Raw genomic sequence first — 20,596 nt, 5'->3', positions numbered from 1 at the left:
CCCTTTCCGAGCTCCAAATTCCCTGCAATGACAGGTTTTAAAAGTTCGAATCAGTGCAGGCCTGAGCCAGAAATTTATTTCGGGGTGGGGTGGAGAGGAGGGTACTCATCCCTTATTACCAGCCGCATCATAAAGTTGAAAAAGTGGGGGTAGAAGTTCTGAAGATAAATCTCAGATAATTACAACGTATTATGCAAGGTGTTTAATCTGCAAATGAAGTAAAATTAATTACCACTATACACTTTTTAAATTAGATATATGAATGATTTCGGGGAGGGGATTTCAGCTCCCCGAGTCCTCCACCTGGCTACGTGCCTGATGTGTTTGTTCCTTATATGTTTTAGTCGTTCATCTTCATCACTATTAATCTAAAAAGGTGGAATAGTAACTTAAATAAACTAAAATATATGTAATTTATTTATATATTTTCCTTTAAAAAATATTCGTGTGGCCGCGGTGGCTCAATCGGTGACGCGTCTGACTACCATGCTAAAGGTCCCGGGTTCGATCCCCGGCGGTTCAAATCCGGGAACTTTTCTAACGATGGAAGCGGCCCCGGCGCCCACCCAGCGTCGAATAACATGGGTACCTGGGGGAAACCCTGGGGGGTAAAGGCGGTCAGGGGCGTGATGCTGATCACATCATCTCCACTCACGACCGGATCAAGAAAGTGTGGGGCGTTACCCCCACACCCCCTATACGCCTTCATGGCGTGGTGCTATGCGCAGGGGAGCACTTTACCTTTTTTACCTTTAAAAAATATTCAGTTCCGTGAAGGAAGTACTCTCGCTGCTTTTGAAGATTAGAGAGAAGAAACAATCACTATTTTTGCAAATACAAGAATGGGGGGAGTCAGCTTATAGGTGCATTAATTGCTTAAGTTTTGAATTTTAATTTAGTTTGCTTCATCTTCAATATTTAAGCTTTTTCCTTTTGTAACAGACATCAGCAAGACAGAAGTAAATGTATAGTGAAAATTAGCGTAGAATTGGTTTGCCTATGTTATTCATATTTTCCTGTTCTTCGCACTTTACCTTACAGAAGGCAATTTGTGAACCCAAGATTCCCGTTCCTGAGAAATGTCCCTGCCATAAAAAACACAGTTTCTATGTTTAGTGACGACATAGCCTTCGGGAGAGAATTGTGGAGGAGGGTTGTAGGTCAATGGTCGCCAGCGGAGGGAAAGGCAAACTCTAGGGGTTGAGACCGGTGGACTCTCACCAGAAGGAGCTTACCCTGGCCACGGAATCGCCGCGCCTGAGAAGCAGAGTTTCCTCCCCCCTCTTTTCTTTCTCTTCTCGCCAAGGGTTGTAAAAGAAGCGGGTGGAATGACGTCAGGGTGAGATTCCCTAACGTCATTCCACGGGCTGGAGAAAGGTTCCCGGACATTCAGCGGCAAACGGTTGGAAGCATTCGCGGCGCGCTGGAAGCAAAGAAATGTATGCATCGAAATTGGTTTGGAAGAATATTGCGAAGAAATGTATACATATATTTTTTTTTAAAAAAAAGAAAGAAATACAGCCGGGTCATCTGCGATTACCTAGATGACCCAGAGTATACGCCGCTGGTGTGGGGCAGTGACGTGTGTTGTTAATGCAAGACAGCTGATGACCATGAGAGTTTTTAATCCTTTTAGCCATTTTTTCTTTTCGTTTTTCACTTTTTTTCCTTTTTAATGTGACTTCATTGGAAGAAAGATCCAGAAACTGACCCAATACGTTGATAACGTTTGATAACACACACACACACACACACCATTTTAAAGGAATTATTTTATCTATTTTTAGGTGCTTCAGGTAGAGAAGAAGGTGATGCCACAGAAGATCAAGAATTTCATAAAATTCTCAGGGTAAGTCGAAGATCTACATAGAACCCATTCAGAAGCATGCAACTACTCTTGTGTACTCATCCGTTTTCTTCATGAAACATGAATTCTAGCACTTTCCTGATGATGAATGATGATCAAGCTTTTTCTCTAAAGTTAATGACCTGGTGAGATCTAAGATGCCAAACTTTTAAATTTATAAAAACTGTTAGTCACTCCAGTGATCAAGTGTGTTGAGTGCTGGACCCATGATCTTGCCACTGATTGCCTCAGTTCCAAGTCTAGACATGTGAGTGTCCGTTCAACAGTCTCTTCTAATCATAATTCATCCTCATCATTGCAATTAACTTACTGATGCAGAAATGCAATGTTAAATAAGAATATAAAAAATGAAAAAAAAAAAATACTACCATTTTCAGTACCTGGAGTACGTATCTTCCAGACCTTGTTTGGTTATTAACCGAGAGATTCATGTTCATGAAGTCATGATAACATTCAGTGGCGTAACGTTATTGTACACCCATACGCACAGCATTCCCTGATTTAAAATTACAAAAATGCGTAAATGCTGTGAATATAAAGTAAATCTTGACTAATTTCATATATGTTTGACCTTCATGGCATTATAATAGCTATTTTTCGCGATCCGCTTGCAACGCTCCACTAACAACACTCGTTCTAGAATTTGTTTCAATGCCTTCCTGGCTGGATGCCGGGCAGGTTCGGCATAAAGAACTCTATATTCCTTGCTGCCTTTCTGGAGGGAAAACTTGGATCTCTACAGCACGTGCACAAATGCTCTCTCATACGCCAGCGTATGGAGCAGAGAGCTACGTGATTGGTTCTTGGGTTCACGTGACCCTTCCTGCCTTTTGAAGCAGATGACAGCGGTAGAATTCCTACCTGGTTCTTCGCGCTCGTGTCACTCGTGCTATGTGATGCTACAATACGCAATATTGACTGACGTAACTTTACCAAACTCAAATGTACCATTTCTTAATGACCACTGCATTGTATAATTTATCGCACGAATAGCAATGTGCATTAAAAACTAAAAGATCAACACTGTTTTTGTCAAATAAGTTGGTGAATGAAGTCCTTGTGGTAGAAGTTCAGCCTGTGGCTACTCTACCACTTAACCTGCAAAACTATTATTTTTTGATTATTATTATTTTTTCGGTAGTATCTAATTGCTTAATATTGGGTCAATGGAAATGTTTAGCATTCATTTAAACATCTTAACATCGAATGGTCTGTGGACAAAATTATTTTAAAATGTTTATCACCATTCTCAATATGCACTGTTACGTCAGTAGAGTGACGATAGTTGGATGATCCACCCACCTCCGTGTCAGACTGGTATTGTACAGCACACCAAGATGACAGAGGTCCCTGGTTCGAATCCCAGTTTTAGCACGGGTGTTCTTTATGAGTCAACTTCAATTTCAACTTCAACATCAACTTCATAAATATCATCACTCATACTCATATTCGCAATTAACCAAAAGTGGTAGAAAAGCGAAGTAAATTAAACGAAATCAATCAGTAGTTGGATCATCCACAACAATTACGTCAACTGTTGTTCAGAGGCACTTGTGATTCAGGTAGGTTTTCTAATGACTTGCGTCATATCGAAAAGTATAAAACACCAGAGTTCAAAACATTTGTGGCATAGTGAGGCATCTCATTTTCTAGTTAAACACGCATAGATAATGTTTTATTGAAAACCCAGCTGACTTCAGGCAAATAAACATTACCTGTGGCGAATAATTCCATAAGTAAATTATTAAGCCAAAAAGCGCCGACCCTTCCTTCGGACTTGCGTTCCCACCCGAAATGCCCATGCTACGCCACTGATAACATTGTTCTTTGTGTAATAGGTTTACGTGTAATATGCTGTGATATGTCTATAAAGAATGAAAGATGCCTCTGAAAACTATGGTGCATTTCTGTTTAAGCATAATTTTTACAGACAGGTAGCAAGCATAAACTGTTTGTACAACCTGATTTGGAGTGTGGGATTCTGGCTGTCCATCTGCTTTGTGCTCTACTCGCACAGCCAGTGTGGTGCTGCTTATTTTCCATAGATTTCAGCACTAATGCCATCTACCTTTATGTTAGATAACTAATCCAATTAGAAATAGATTACAGTTGATAATTCCACCACATTAGCTCTAATTCGTAGTGATGCTATTGAGATAAGTTTGGAAGGTAGCAAAGAGAAAACTAAATATATGCTTACAGGCTGAAACCAAGTGTTAGGTAATAATCAAAATCTAATTATTGATAACAGCTTGTTTGAACCAGTTTCCAAATACAAGTACTTAGGAGTAATACTAAAAAATAAAATGTTATTAAAGAGGAAATAAAAAGCAGACTTATTTCAGGAAATGTGTGTTATTTTTCTCTTCATAAACATTACATAAGACAAACATAAATGAAGAGTGTTAGAAAATGAGATCCTTAGAAAAGTATTTTGAGAAGGTTACATAACTTGTATTAATGCCCAGATATTATTAGAAAATCAAGAAGACTTAAGTGGGGTCCCGGGTTCGATACCCGGTGGAGGCACATTGTGGTTCGGATCCCACTTTAAACTGTAGGTCCAGTCCCGATTAGCCTTACTGTGCACAAAGTGGACTTAAAACACCAAATCAAACCAAGAAGACTTAAGTGGGCAGGCCATGTGGCATGAATGGGAGATAAAAGAAGTGTTTACAGGATTCTTGTTGAGAAACCCAGCGTTTGGAAAGTTATTTTTTAAATGATAACTAGTTACAGTTTCTTGCTTAAAGAAGTAACAGAATTACAATTACCTGTGCTTCAATAGTAACTGTAAGTTACTTTTAGTTATTTTCTGCTGGAAATTTTCTTGCAAACAAAATACACAAATCAATCATTAATTGTAATAATATAATTTGTGAAGACTTACATGTGTTTCACTTGTGCTACTGGTATATAAGTCTTCATATACTATATATATATATTATTGTTATATTTAAGAAATTTTCAATTGGGGTGAGGGGGGAGAGAGAGAGAGAGAGAGAGAGTGAGTGAGTGAGTGAGTGAGTGAGTGAGTGTGTGTGTATATATATATATATATATATATATATATATATATATATATATATATATATATATATATTTGTGTGTCTGCTAGAGGGATCCAGTGGGTACCTCAACAATTTACGGGGGTTGAACATTTCCATTTATGAGTCACTTAACTTCAAATGAAACTTTTTCCAATTTTTTTTCAAAATATGGGTAATAATTTTTTTAATAGTTGACAAAAAATTGCTGATTTAAGTTTGCATCCTGACAAAAAAAATGTTCAAGGCCACTTTACAATCAGAACAGCTGCAGTGATGGCCTACAGGTTAAAGTAAGATTTCACTTTCTCAGAAAGAGAAAATGAACGAACGTCATACTTCTGCAACAATGGAATCTACATATTTACTGTTTTGTAAAATATATTGAAGTTTTCAAGACCTTACACTTTCTGAAATTATATTCTAACAAGGGAGATTTGTTGCGCATAGAGAGTGAGACAGAGAGAAAAATATATGTTGTACAATTTCAAGTGCTTATGAACCAAAAAATTAGAAAAATTATAATGTAGTAGCCTATAATTTGTGTGTTATCAATGAAGGTGAGAATGGCATTTTACACTTACCCCTTCAGTTCTCTTGGAGACGAATACATAAACAAGCGAGAATGATGACTATGGTTCTCCTGATTCGTTGGTGTACCACATGAGTATTGTAATTCACTTATGTGTCAGTAACAAGGGTGTTTATTATTATTATTATTATTATTATTATTGCATTCAAAGTCATTTCAGGACATTGGGTTCTCATTATTAATTTTTCAAAAGTTCAAGAAATGCTGTATGATCGTAAATAAGTGAATTCTAACCGGAAATATTTGTACTTCTATTTTTTAATTATCTGAAATTGAGAGATAAATGGAATCACGTAGATTTCAGCATTCATATGTGCATTTGCTAGCTCTTGTCTTCTTCAGTTTTATTCATAGTACAGTACCGTCGAGTTCTTTCATAAAAGCACTGAAATATTGCAGGATGTCTCTTTTCATTTTCATCCGGTATTCTAGCAAAAAAAAAAAAAAAAAACTATCGGATGTGCTTACAAAAGGGGGGGGGGAATTATAAGGCCACAGGGGTGCAAACTACAAAAACAAGAGAAACTTCACAGCACACACCTGACAATGGGAAAGAATTCTCCTCCTAAAAGCTTATCTTCCCCTTTCTGGGAAATCTACCCCTTCGAGGCATGCATATCGCTTTGGAATTGAGAACTACGAAACGAAAGATGGAACATATGATTAACCTGCCACCTTGAAATGCCAGGCAACTGGAGTCTACTGACTACCCACTGACAGGAGACAAATTTAGTTCAACAACTTTCTCTTTTCTTCATATATTGTTTGCAAGAATTAATGTAACAAAGGATGGGTTTTTGTATCACAGCAGATACTGAGTTCCAGCTCACTTTTAAGTCCTAAATTGCCAATAATTTATATGACACTTATGTAGCAATTTAAATGTCGTAAAGTAACTGTTGACACGTTACTTCTATCGGGAAAAAGTAACTCTGTTACAGTTACAGTTACTTTTAAAAGTAACTAGTTACAGTTACATTTCCTCAAAAAGTAAGTTACTTGTAACTGAGTTACTTGTAACTAGTTACTTCCAAACACTATGGAAACCTGATGGTAAGAGACCTGTAGGAAGGCGAAGATGAAGATAACGAATATGTGGAATAACGTTGAGATGGATCTAAAGGAAATCGGTAAGGATGGAAAAGATTGGATTGATCTTGCCCAGGATAGGAAGAGATGGGAAGGCTTGTATTGCTGCACCATAATCCTTCGGGTTTAAGAAGGCTCGAGAGTTAGTTCATAGTGATGCTTACTTTGATATTGAGATCTTGACAACTATGACAGACATAAAGAAGAAATTTTATGATGTAAAACTGACTTATTCAAATTAGCATACTAGATGAAGTAAATTTGTCTTTTCTGTCAATGCCAAGTGTATATACGTGAATCAAACCATGGATCCTAACTATATAGGTCCTTGCCATAATTATAAACATTTTTCCCCATCCAAGACACATCATCATCCTTCCACAGAAGTAATAAATTGTACTGCTATTGTTTAGCCCTTTTTCTAATGTTCCACATGCATTCATTGTGTTATTCTTATACTTTCCAGCATAAACGTGGAACCCAAGAAATTCGTGGCCCTTACAATGCAGACATGGAATCCCGATATATAGAGCTTTTACTGGTTGTCGACAATGGGAAATTCAGGGATATGGGAGAAAATTTAGCAGTTGTTCAAAACCATTGCAAAGAAATTGCTAACGTTGCTAATGCCGTAAGTGTTTTTTTGGTATTACATATTTGAATTGTTTTATTCCTCAATAGCAGTGGCGTGCGGAGCTGAACCAGGAAGAAGAACAGGTCCCCCGCCCCCACCTTGGGTGTCTTAATATAATACAGTAGACCAAGTAAAATTCAACCCCTATTGATATGAACCAAAATAAATATACAATACATACATTACAAATTGTCAGAAGTGACATACATGAGACACATTAAAATTATATGGCAATAATAATTTTAAAGCAAATATGATATGATATAAAGAAAACTGGCCGCAGTTTGCTCAATCGGTAACGCGTCTGACTACCATGCTCAAGGTTCAAATCCGGGAACTTTTCTAATGTTGGAAGCGGCCCCGGCACCCACCCAGCATCGAATGACATCGGTACCTGGGGGAAACCCTGGGGGGTAAAGGCGATCACATCACCCCCACTCATGACCGGATCAAGAAAGTGTGGGGCGTTACCCCCACACCCCCTATACACCTTCATGGCCTGGTGCTAAGCACAGGGGAGGACTTTACCTTTTTTTTTACCTTTTATAAAGAAAACTCTAAAAACAAAATTGTTGATGCACAACAAAGAAAAATTTAATAAAAGCAATTTGTGAGTGATCAAAGAAAGAAAATAATGTTTTGTCGAAACTTGTTTCACCTCATTATTCATAGATAAGTTGAATCCCCCCCATATATTTGAGTGTAATTCAAACATCCTCAAGCAAAACTGGCATACAGATGGCTGAGTTTTTTCACGACGTATGCTAGATTTGTATAAGCTGTTAATGTGACAAAACCCGAACTGTTCCAAACTCCCTTCTCGGGAACAAACAAGGACAACAATAATTTGCCACTTTAAGAATATCCAGTTAATCGTTTTACAGAACGTTTGAAGCCTTGCATATGATTTCGTTTTAGTTTTTAATTCAGTTAGGATACGTGTTGGTTTGCTGTCTTTTCTGCAAAGTTCAATGAACTAAAAGCTCTCGTCTCCAGCCGGTCGATCATACAACACTGGCTACATTCGCTTTCTCGTCCTGCTGCTGCATGCATTGAAACAATGGTCTTGGGGCTTGTGAAACAGGTGGACTGGAGCTGTTCCCTCAGAAGCTATTTCTCAGCATTTATCCAAAGTAACTCAAGGCATTTTGCAGGCACTTAGACTGTAGAAGATTTTTTCAGTTTGTTATAAATGTCAGATGCAAGTTCATAACAAGATTAGGAAATTATAGACTTACTACACTCAAAAGTATCACCATGATGCAATTAAACTTCAGCACATAGCAAAAACTCGAAGAAAAGCGAATCCACTATGTCTCTCGGAGGGAACAGCTAGGACGTTCAGCTTCCGTGGGACCTTAGGGATCATTTACTTTTGTGTGTGGTCAGAAATACTCTACATAAGTCTGTAGAGGGTGGAAAATGCAACGAGGGTAGGTAAAGTAAACAAACGTCCAACCACATTGAAAGATTTTCTTCAGCGTTACTTTTGGAAATGTTGATTTCTGGAGAAAGAAGTGTTCTTATTATGTTAATATATACAGTTTAAATAGCTCAAAAGGGCGATAAGTAGGAGGGGCCACTCCATGGAGGCGCCACTGCTGAATAGTATGCACTATACTTATACATACCTCGGTTTTACATTTTTCCTCATTTAATTTTTTTTTTTTTAGCTTGGTTCCCTGAAAAGCGTAAAATCGAGGTTCCACTGCAATACACTATTTGATCTTTATCACGTTAATAAAGTTTCAGATGTAGCTCCAAAGGAAACAAATGGGTGAGCTTGCTTACATTTGACAATAAATTGAGCAGCTTTCAGACTTAATTTATATGCTTCACACCTCCTGGTGACTGCAAGGATGAGGAACATTTTTATCTTAAAACCTATTGAAACAGAGGTAATTATTTACACTGGATTTGCACACTATTTGTTACTATAGTGTGAATATTCTTATCTTTTTCTGAACACAGTGGACTTCCAAGTGTATGAAAATTTCTTTATAGAGAAGCAATTGTCATTAGCAAGTTCAATTTACATTTGAAAAATATAGTAAGCTTCTTATTTGTATTACCTTGAATTCAGCACTTATATTTTTTGTGCTTGGTTATGTACATATATTTGAAGAAGAATAAAGAAGGGTACAAAATGTTTTAGTTTTAGTAGTTTCTTCCTTCCATCATCTCAGTAAGAATATGAAGATGAAGAAGGAAAAGTTTTGTAAATATGGCTTGATAATTGTATTTTTTGAAATTTTATTTCCAGCTTTTTGCTCCACTGAATATTTTTATTGCACTGGTTGGTGTTATTGTGTGGACTGAAAGAGATGAAATTTCAATCTCTCAGGATGCTGAAGTAACACTCTCAAATTTCCTTCGTTTCCGAAGAGAAAATCTTACGAGGGAGCATCCGAATGATAATGCTCAACTGATAACGTAAGTTATTTTGTCTCACCTTATGAATTGCATACTTTGGAAGCTTAAATGTGTCCTCTGGGAAAAAAGAAAGATCCATTCACAGGTATTTTCAAAAAATAAGATCTGAAGTGATTTCCAAGGTGTATTATTCAAAATCAACATAAGCTCTTACCACATTCGTGTTTGAGTCTAAAATAATCTTGAATTAGAATGTCTCTGGTTCAAATAAGCCAGAGTATATAGTATAACTTAACTGAAAAGTTGATTGAAAATGTCGCTCAACCAGGAATCAAACCTGGGTCTTGGCATTACATGCCAGTGCTCTAACAATGAACAACTAACCTAATGTCTGATCTCCTCACAATTTCCACAAGAAAAAATATAGTGCGACTTCATGTAGTTATTTCAATTGAATTAGTTCCCTCAATTGCAGAGAGATGGACCTAGTCTTCTCATGCCCAAGGGTGAGCAACAAGAAGTTTCAGCACACCTGAAGAGGATCAGAAATTTACACCAAGACCTAATCATAGAGAGTCAAGAGGTTGTGTTGGTAGCGCAGTGGTAGATAGAACAATGGTACAGAATGCCAGAGACCCAGGCACATAACTTTTCAGTAAATTATATTCTTTTTACTTGTTCATGCACACTAGTGATTTTGCTTTCTATTTGGGCTGACCCTATACAGATCGAGGTCAGCTGATATTAATAGTATTAGTATTGGTAAACTTCAATTCAGATTTAATTTAGCCTCCAGATACTTTTCTGGAGCCTAAATATCTTGGAAAATAATACAAAATTTAATGTTGTTCCCATTAATGTGTGGAAAGAATTTATTTTGTGTTGTTTTAAACTTCTGATCTGTATCTCGTGTTAGGTGTATTTTTTCTTAACCTTCTGGAACCTGAGTGCCATGTTCTGCCCCCCACCCCCTCCCCCCATGAAGTTAGGCCCCAAATAAACAAACCTGGGATTCCTCGATTAAAACGTGAGAGCATTATTGCTGTACCATCAGGAGGCCCCTTATTCTATGGACCTTATGATAATATAGGATAAGAAATCAGAACTTATTTTGCTTTGTTGTTTATATTTCAGAGGAAAAGATTTTCTTGGTGGAGTCGTTGGAAAATCTTTGCTTGGCCCAATTTGCACAGATGAATACTCAGGTGGTGTCTGTATGTACAGCACAAACCTTACAGCTACTGCAGCCATAAATGTAGCACATCAACTTGGCCACAATTTAGGAATGATGCATGATGAACAAGACTGTCAGTGTCCAGAAATAAAGTGCATCATGGCACCATCATTCAGGTACATAAGAATTCTTATTTTCCTCAATGATTTTTTTACTTGTAAATAAATATTGTGTTTACTTGGATAATTTGAATTATACTCAGTATTCATACAGAAGTTTATTCCCCTTGAAATCATCTGTAATGAATGGTATTTTTGTTAATTCGAATTTTAGATAATTGAACGTGTTAGTAGAAATGTCAACAGTGGACAACTGAGCATGATTGAGTCCAAACAAAGTGGTCACGTAATTTTGGCCTATTCGGTAACATTGGATTTTCCATCGCAAGTGGTAGCTTTAATGACTGTGACAGCAGTTATGAAACAAAATAGTGATGTGTATAGTGTATGCATGTAGAGATGATATTTCGGAGAATACGTCTATATATCGCACATACCTTACAGAGAATAAGGTAAAGAATAACTGGAGTAAGGAAATAATGCATTTTTATAGAAAATCTAGACATTCCAGTTCTGAGCATAGCCGAAGCTCAGCCGATCTCAAGTGCAGTCATGCTGCCACTATGGATGATAGAAAACCAGCAGCCTAATGTGACTGAAGCAGTGCTGCCCATTGGTTGCAATTCTGGATGCTGTTAGGAGCATTCACTTTACTTGATTTCCTACTCAATTTATTCTTTACATTCTCATCCATAAGGTATGTGTTATATATAGATGTATTCTCTGAAATCTCATCTTTACAATGATGTACAATTCACATCATAATTTGGTTTCATGACTGCTGTCACAATTCTTAAAGCTACCCCTTGCAATGGGAAACCCAACATATTCCTCACTTTTTCCCCTAATTGGTTATCACAGTATCCCATATTTGGTCTTTGGGCAACTATCACATGCTTCACTATCTCTCTCTGTTTGTATAGATCCTTGAATACACTTGTGCAATAGTTCGCCAATTATGGTTTAGCCACTCATCTCTCTTTCAACCTTGGCCTTTAGCCAATGGTCTGGACTTACCTGTTACCCCATCCGTTTGATTAGCAGACAGACAGTGGCGGTGTGCTCTTATGTCACACGTTGACATGTGGGATGACAAAGGTTTCCAGTTCGTATCAGGGCTGTGACCTGGCAATTTAAAGAGTTCCGGGTGTTTAATAAAGCATAGATTTTATAAATGGTCCATTGTAAGTGTGGTTGGTGAAACCATCTGTTACATGGTACATTTTTTCCAAGAAGCACCTGCCTTGTGTGGATATTGTTTATGAAACCTTTCACATGTTTCACTGTATAATGAAAAAACTAAATGCTGACCAAGGCAGTAATTTTATTTTATTAAAAACATAATCTAACGTAACGTTTCAACCTTCTAGCAAGGTCTTCTTCAGACTCTGTATCAAGTACAAAAGTAACCTGATACAACAAAAGGGCAATATAAATACACAAACATTACTCCCTCCAGACTATTTAGAAAGTTGTTTGGAACTTTCTAGCAGATGACTTTCACTTGCCAACTTTACTTTCACCTAAAAGGCTAAACACAATTATTCCCATATAGAATATGGTTGGACTTTTTAATCTCATGCTGTTTTCCCTTCATTTTTCTTCCTTCTCCTCTCCTCTTTTTCTCTTGTCCTTTCCACTCTTTCCAACATCTTCTTCCATTCTTTGTTTAACATCAGTCCCCCATTCCAGTTCATTGTGTCTTCTTCACCTTTCTTTTCTATTTCCTTGGCTTCCTTCCATTTTCTCACTAACATTCTCTTCTCCCTTCCTATCTGCTTAGCCTCATCCCACTCTATGTCATGTCCTGTTTCTCTCGTGTGTTTAAATATTGCATTTCTCTCTCTCTTAAGTCGTACATCATCCCTATGTTGTTTCAACCTGTCTTTCAGCCTTTTTTTCGTTTCTCCTATGTACACACTCTGACATTCTTTACATTTCACTTCGTAGATAATCCCTTCCTCTTCCTCTTCCTCTTCTCTGTTTTCCTTTTTCTTGTTAGCATTCCTCGCTATTCCTAAGATGCTTCTCCCTCCCTTCCTGTAAGTTTTAATTCCCGCTTTCCTAAGCACTTTGCATATCTTTTCTGTGGTCTTCCCCATACTCCTTATTCCAAACCTTCTCTCCTCTTTTTCTTTCTCTTCCAATTCTCCCCTGCCCGTTTTCTTACTTCTTCTGTTTATGTCCAGTCTATCCTGCTTCTCATAGCCATTCTTTTCCAGCTGTTTCCATAGGCTATTTGTTTTGCCTTCTTTTTCACATTCTTTCATGCATATTTTCTTGATTCTGTCCTCCATATTCTTTATAAAATTTATTTTTGTCACCTCACTTACATCACTTCTTTTGTGGCAGAATACCCCTGCTGCACACTTCTTCTGATGCCAAGCGGTTTCAATTTCTTGTCCTCTTTTCCTTTTCATCAATATATCTGGATAGCTTAACTTGTCTTCTTCTTCTATTTCAAGTTCCAATAATATCCCTCTTTCTTCATCTTGAATTTCTTTGGCAAAAATGTCAAGCTGCCTCTTCGTTCCCTTCCATATGCCAAAACAGTCGTCCACATATCTGCAAAACAGAATCATTTTGTCACCTCCCTTTTCTATCGCTTTCTTTTCCCATTCATTCATAACCAATTCAGCCAATGCTGGGCTTAGACTGGTACCTATATTTAGTCCTTCACTCATTAACATTATTTTATCTCCCATTATATTGTAACCGTTATTCCAAATGGTTTCCAGCGCCTTCACTACCCTTTGACTATCCCATTCTCCTATAATTTCTTGTCCCATTCTCTTTTTAATAATGTCCAAAACGTGTCCCCTCTTGATGCTCGGGAACATACTTTTCACGTCTAAGCTAAACATTGTCATCTTCATCTCATTTAACTTAAGTCCTTTTATGAGGTCTACTACTTGTTCACTGTTCTTAACTGCTCTGCTTTCTTGCTGTGTTACTAACACGTCAATAACTTTCTTTAATTTCTTTTCTAAGGGTTCCAAAATATTGTTTCTGCAGTTCATTACTGGTCTTAACTTTATCTCCTCTTTGTGTATCTTTGGAAAGCCTTTCAAACTTGGTAGTCTTCCTGTCTCCTTTATGCATTTCTTGAATCCACTCCTCCTACAGTCTTTTATGATTCTTTCTTTTATAGTTTGTTCTTCACCTGTTCCACAAATCTTATTGTGGAAATCTATATTGCCCTTTTGTTGTATCAGGTTACTTTTGTACTTGATACAGAGTCTGAAGAAGACCTTGCTAGAAGGTTGAAACGTTACGTTAGTTTATGTTTTTAATAAAATAAAATTACTGCCTTGGTCAGCATTTAGTTTTTTCATAATCATGGAAACAAGGCTTAATGGTGTTAGCACTGTATAATGATATTATAGGAACTATCACATTCTCTATACACGTATATCTCATTCTCCCTCCCTCACAAACACACACACATTACCTACTTCAGTGCTTGAAGTGGAAATTCCTAGTCTGGAAGTGAAGGGATGCTTGGTAAAGTGTGGAGATAGATGGGAGGACGTTTGTATGATTCAACATTGGTGCAGTGAAGTAGGTGGGAGGATGCTTAAGCAGGCTAACCTAGCTGGCGGATGCTTCATGCAAATATTTCTAACTGGGGCAATAGCATCCCCCCACTTCTAGCACTGACCTATACAACAATTACAACAATAACAGTAATTGAGTGGCTTGAAAGTAAACCCTGATAACACACATTCTGTTTGAAATTGATGTACTGCAGAGGGTCTTTTTGAGGTTGCCAAACAATAGTGAACAGAATTTATTCAGTAGCTGATATTAATCAACAATACTGGCCCATATAGTCACAACATTATGAGTACACTTTCAAATGTGCGTTTTCTTTACTCTGTACTTTTGTGGGTCATCAAGTTTTGCTCCCGACCAACTCATAGATATTCAGTAATGAGACACCCTCACTTATTGAAACCAGCACATGTGTGTGTGTATGTATATATACACACACACATATATATCTGTATTTCTTTTATGTGATTCATATAGATAGCCTGGAATATGATGTATGGGTAAGTAGAAAATATATATAATTTCTCCAAAGATTATTTGTGATGTAATTTCTCACAGTATGGAAACAAATTATAACTGTTATCTGCAGATTGATTCTTCATACAATGATGCTGTGAATACAAGTCTGATGTGGTTTGTTTTTGAAGTTGCTATAAAAAGTTGCATGTGAATTTGGGTGCATGTAAGTACTATAATTTTGTGCATATTATTTACAGTTATGCAACAATACCTCGTAGCTGGAGTTCTTGCAGTAAGGAATACTTACAGTTGGCATTTAAACAAGGAATGGATTATTGTCTACGAAATAAACCAGAAAGGTAAGAGGATACATGCCTTCCATCTTTTTCATCTTTTAACATCATTCTGTTTTTAATCTTCCTGATGAAGACCCCCTTAATTTTATCACTACGGGTACATCTTTTATTCTGTTTTACGTACATGCATACATGTGCAGCATGAACGAATAAATACATACATATGTACAAATGTAGCTTACTTACTGTTACACTTACTTTAAAATGTAATCATGAGTTACTTATCCAGTTACTTTATTTTAGATAAGCTATAACAGGTAGAATGTGTTGTATGTGTGCATTGCAAGTCAGTTGTTCTTTCCACTGATTGGTTGGTTGATTCGCTGTTTTAAGTCCACTTTATGCACAGTAAGGCTAATCGGGACTGGAGCCCGACCCTGTGGCCGAGTGGTTAGCACATCGCGCTGCGACGCCAAGGGTCCCGGGTTCGAATCCCGGTCGGGCTTGGTTGTTTGTGAATGTCCATTCATCCATTTCATCACTCATCCCCATCTTCGCAAATTAGCCAAGAGGCACAAAACGCGAAGTAAAATAAACTAAATCAATCAATCAATCAATCAATTAATCGGGACTGGACCTACAGTTTAAAGTGGGATCCGAACCACTTGTACCTCCACCGGCTATCGATCCCGCGACCCCTTGATTACAAGGCGACGACGCTACCACTGCGCCATTGGGGAGGCTTTCTTTCCACTGATGAACACACAAAATAAATATTAATTTTCATTATATTATAACAAACCTTGTATGTTTAATATGAAACTATGAAGTTAAGATAATTGAAAATAAACCTTTTTTACTTGAAGAAAGGAATTATGTTGCACAAAGCAGTTGCTTAATAACAGGTAGCCTAAATGTATATGAAACATATTTTTTATTCTTTTATTTTTATGTTTTATTTTGGGAAACAGTGACTTTGTCCATTACTGTTGAAATGTAAACAAAAGTATTTGTAGTAACCATTATTCAAAATAGTTACTTGTTACTTTCAAACATTATTTTTTTGCATATTACAAACTAACCTTTCATTTTAAATTTAATAGGCTCTTTGATGGCCCTGTGTGCGGAAATGGTTTTGTTGAGTCTGGGGAAGAGTGTGACTGCGGACTGGAGGAGCAGTGTGATAATCCATGCTGTAATGCCACATCCTGTATGCTTTCTGCAAATGCAACTTGTGCCACTGGTGAATGCTGCAACATCACAGTAAGCATTATGTCAATGTGGTGTTATTAGAAAAGCCAGAGAAATCGATTTTGATGTTACGAGCGATATGTTAGAACCTTATGCATCTCAAGCTTTGATTTATTATGGAGTGAAATTTGTAGTATGTACATACTCATATCACCCCCAAATGCAAGTTCTGCTATTTAGTGCTGCCTCATTGCATAACTTTCCAACTATTTAGTTTCACTTCGAAAATAATGAATTTAACAAGGATTACATAAAGTTTTTCTTGTATGTATGCATTGCTTGCATTGTAGAATTATTTTCTTGTAGTTTACGGTTATTACAAGCATAAGAAAACAGTTTTTCATTGTGACGTTTCAGGGGAACACACACTCCCTTCAAAAAAATAAAAAATAAATAAATGAATGTCTGATGAAGAGAGTGTGTGTTCTCTTGAAACGTCACAACGAAAAACTGTTTTCTTATGCTTGTAATAACCGTAAGCTAAAAGAAAATAATTTTACATAAAGTTGTATGCCGATCAGACTATGTCAAAAGAAATTTAAATGAAAACAATATTAAATTATACACACAATGTAGAGTGTTTCTTTTTACAAGTAAGTAGACATGTGTGTTGATACAACGATGTTAACTTCATCAGACATTTATTTGTTAATAATAATAGCTCTCATGAAGGCAGTCCATGTTCTCCCTAAATGTTAAGTCAATAATTTGTTTATCTTCTAACAACCATAATAGAAGAAAGAAACTCTACAGTGTATGCAGTAGGTAAGTTCAAGAGTTGGCCCAGTAGCCAAGTCAATTAAGTGGTAAACTTTTGGACTCGCCGCTGAAATTCCTGGGTTCAAATACAACCTGTGCTTGGGTGTTATTTATGTCATTTCATGAACTTCATCTAATTGTTGCTTATCTTCATGGTCACAATTAGTCAAAAATAGCAGAAAAACAATGCCAAATAACGAAGATACAAGCAAACACATGCAAGAATCACATATTATTTGTTTCAACTAGATTGAAAGAAGATTGTTGCAGGAATACATACTGGAGAATTAATATTGCATGACACGATGACAAAAAACAAAAGAAACAAAACAATTACAGTTAAAAATCAACACTGTTGGTATCTTCAGTACATTCCTCATTTCCACCTCAAATATCATGTTTCTGGGTTATGAGGGTGTGCCTTCTTGCGATGACACTAATTAGATGTGATTTCCTTTGACAGAATTCCATAAACAATTTCTGACATATTTTAGTGCAGACTTTGAAAAAAAAAATGCAATTTTTACCAGGATTTGATAGTCTCTTGATACATCATGCCGTGTAACCACTGACACAGCTCTAGCTTTGCCTAATGCACACTTTCCAATAAAATGTATATCAGTATTTTTTCAAATTATTTCAACTGAATCAAGCCATAATAATAGGTAAAATGTAAATTAGATTTACTTCCAAAATCACCTGATGATGTCTCTAAAATCATCTGATGATGGTTTGTTGTATAGTTGAGATTTTATTAAAATGGACATAAAATATGGGTCAGAATGCTTTATCAAATATGCAATTACATAAAATTTGAATCATATCATATTTTAACAGTTACGCATTATCACTATATCTGGTTGGTATTAGGATTTTCCTGTGTGGTTTTGTAGATTTAAAACCTTTTTATTTACTAAAGTGTATTTATAAATAACTACATAAAATACAAGAAGAAATCTTATGTAGTGCACCAGTTTGATGTTGCTTATTTTTCAGACATGTGAACTGCAATCAGCTGGCGTTGTTTGTCGTTCAGCAGAGCACCAATGTGATCTTTCTGAATTTTGCACAGGTCAGTCAGAATTCTGTCCAGACGATGTTTTCAGAATGAATGGTGAATCTTGTAATGGAGAAACTGTAAGTAGGATTTCATTATTATAATTTTGAAAGTTGTGTTTTACTCTTTCTGCATTTTAGCACCACATTCTAAACTATGAATGGAGTCCAGATTTCTAGGCATGCAAAATGCACTAACAATGCACTTGCACTTGCAAAAGGCACAATAGGTACTAAAAATAAAATGACAGTTACATTTAATGCTGTTAAAATGAAAAACCTATGAGCATGTTCCTTAAGTAGTAACAAAATGCATGAATCCAATGAAAACAACTGGCCTCATGAACCTGGAGAAACCAGTTATTTTACTGACTTTAAAAATGCACTAGGTGAAAGTGGCAGTGTTTTGTTCTTAAAAATTTCTCCATGGCATCTAGCATCTATTTCTGGTGGAAATAAACTCTATTGCAGATGTTCTTCTTCATTTTGGTCACATTTTAAGGGTAGTTAAGGCACACATATCTTGTGCATGTTGCTTCATATCACTCTTTGCTCAAATGATATTGTAATTTCTGAACTAGTGCAATTTGAAGCCACCATGTACAGGCATTGTCTAGAAATAAAATAGAACTTTCATGGACAAACCAGCCTCCCAGTCGATGCATTTTATGTGAGAATGAACTTCATACATTGCAGAGGCGAGGCGTGACATTTTTACGTAGTCATCGCAAGATTTGCCAAATGTCAGGATCAATATTTTAACTGGGAAGGAGGGGAGAGGGGTTGCAATAATTCTCCAGGATAATGCAATGTCATTGCCCTTTCAAATTTAAAAGCTCACTGCAATACAATAGACATTTAAAAGACAAAGGAATAATAAAATACAATAAGCTGTCCCCTACAATGAAAATTATGAAATCTTATTAATTTGCATTCCTTCTGTAATTAAATATAACAAATTGACATGAATGAATTACAAAGTAAAATAGGCCTCTTTAAGCTAAAATCTTACTTGAACAGAAACTTTAGCCTCCCTGCTTTCGTGGTGAATTTGTGAAATCTACAACTCGCACATTTCTTTCTTTCCTTCTATTACTCCAAGAGAGATATTTCTCAGTGGATAGTACGGCCAAACTGCACATCCGCTTCAGTTGATCTTTAAAAATATGAATTCTTTTCAGAGCAGATAACTCTCAGCTGATGGTGTTTTAGTTGGTCTAGCGTGCAAAATAATTTAGCTAAACGAAAAACTTTCTTTAAAAGCTTTGTCTAAATTTTCACTTATCAAAAATGCTACCAATTTGCATAGCAATTTATCGTAGTGCAGTTCTATAAAACACTATCAGTTCATTTCTAGAACCTTGTGAATCAAAAACATTTGGATTAAACTGAATTTCCAAGTCAGCAAACAGATTTTAAGGAAAAATGTTTCTTTCCGAAGATGTTTTGAATGTTGTTAAATTTTGAAGTTAAAATAGAGCAAGTTCAGCAACGATGAAAAATGCCCAGCTGCATGACAGGTTGTCAATATCAGAAAAGAAAAAAGAAAGCCTTCTGTACCTTCATTCAGATGCCATGCCTGGCTCCACGTGCCGTGACTGCCGAGATCAGCCGAACCATGCCGAACACTACCGAGACATCATGGATGCGCTAATCTCAGCGCATCGGATTTCGCCTTGGCCACCGGGATGGTCACGTTGCACTCAAGAGGGCCTGGGCTCTCATTACGATGCGTTAAACTTTGCAAATCTCTTGTATATTTCTAGCCGTTTTATGCTGCCATTAGACTAATTTCGCACAAATTTTAGAATATTCTGACTCCTTTTTTTGGTCCTTCCCTACTAAATTTTAAAAATAATATATTTTTATTTTTCTTGGTCATAGTCTCATCTGTCAATGACCGGACGCCTCGCCTCTGATACATTGCATGAAAATCGACTATAGTAATGCCATAACAAATTTCACAAGAGGATCTAAGGGACTGTCAATTGCCATAATTCATTTAGCACATTAAACTTGTGCAACTTTTCATTCGTAGTAATTAGAAAAATAATATAAATGTAGTATTTTATGTTATTTTAGTGTTTCTCATGAATTTCACACATTTTATGCATATTCAGTAACATTCTAACAAAAGTAGTATTTGACGAATACAGTTAAAATTGATATACTCAGTGACAAGTACATTGCATGCTGTTATTTTGGTACAATTTACTCCAACAATTTCAAGCAATTGTTCCTGCTTTTCCTTTCTTCAAAAGTTGGCCACCTACACAAAAAATTATCCTGGCTATGTCCCTGTTTGGCTGGTCCACAGTCTGCTGG

General features: G+C 36.6%; 1 protein-coding gene across 1 annotated transcript in view; it reads left to right on the top strand.

Moving 5' to 3' along the window:
• Nucleotides 1-20,596, top strand: part of LOC145991501 (disintegrin and metalloproteinase domain-containing protein 12-like) — a 66,212-nt gene that overhangs the window by 32,382 nt on the left and 13,234 nt on the right. Inside the window, exons 7-13 of the mRNA XM_083127519.1 lie at nucleotides 1,788-1,849; nucleotides 7,062-7,226; nucleotides 9,493-9,662; nucleotides 10,737-10,952; nucleotides 15,167-15,268; nucleotides 16,309-16,468; nucleotides 18,212-18,352. Coding sequence (XP_082983645.1) covers nucleotides 1,788-1,849; nucleotides 7,062-7,226; nucleotides 9,493-9,662; nucleotides 10,737-10,952; nucleotides 15,167-15,268; nucleotides 16,309-16,468; nucleotides 18,212-18,352 — 1,016 coding nt within the window. The remainder of the gene's footprint in view (nucleotides 1-1,787; nucleotides 1,850-7,061; nucleotides 7,227-9,492; nucleotides 9,663-10,736; nucleotides 10,953-15,166; nucleotides 15,269-16,308; nucleotides 16,469-18,211; nucleotides 18,353-20,596) is intronic.

The sequence above is a fragment of the Lepisma saccharinum genome, chromosome 8 (genome assembly GCF_977018435.1).
Source record: "Lepisma saccharinum chromosome 8, izLepSacc3.1, whole genome shotgun sequence".
In the NCBI taxonomy this organism is placed as follows: Eukaryota; Metazoa; Arthropoda; class Insecta; order Zygentoma; family Lepismatidae; genus Lepisma; species Lepisma saccharinum.
The sequence above is the reverse complement of the archived record's forward strand: the minus strand, read 5'-3'. Positions and strand labels throughout refer to the sequence as shown.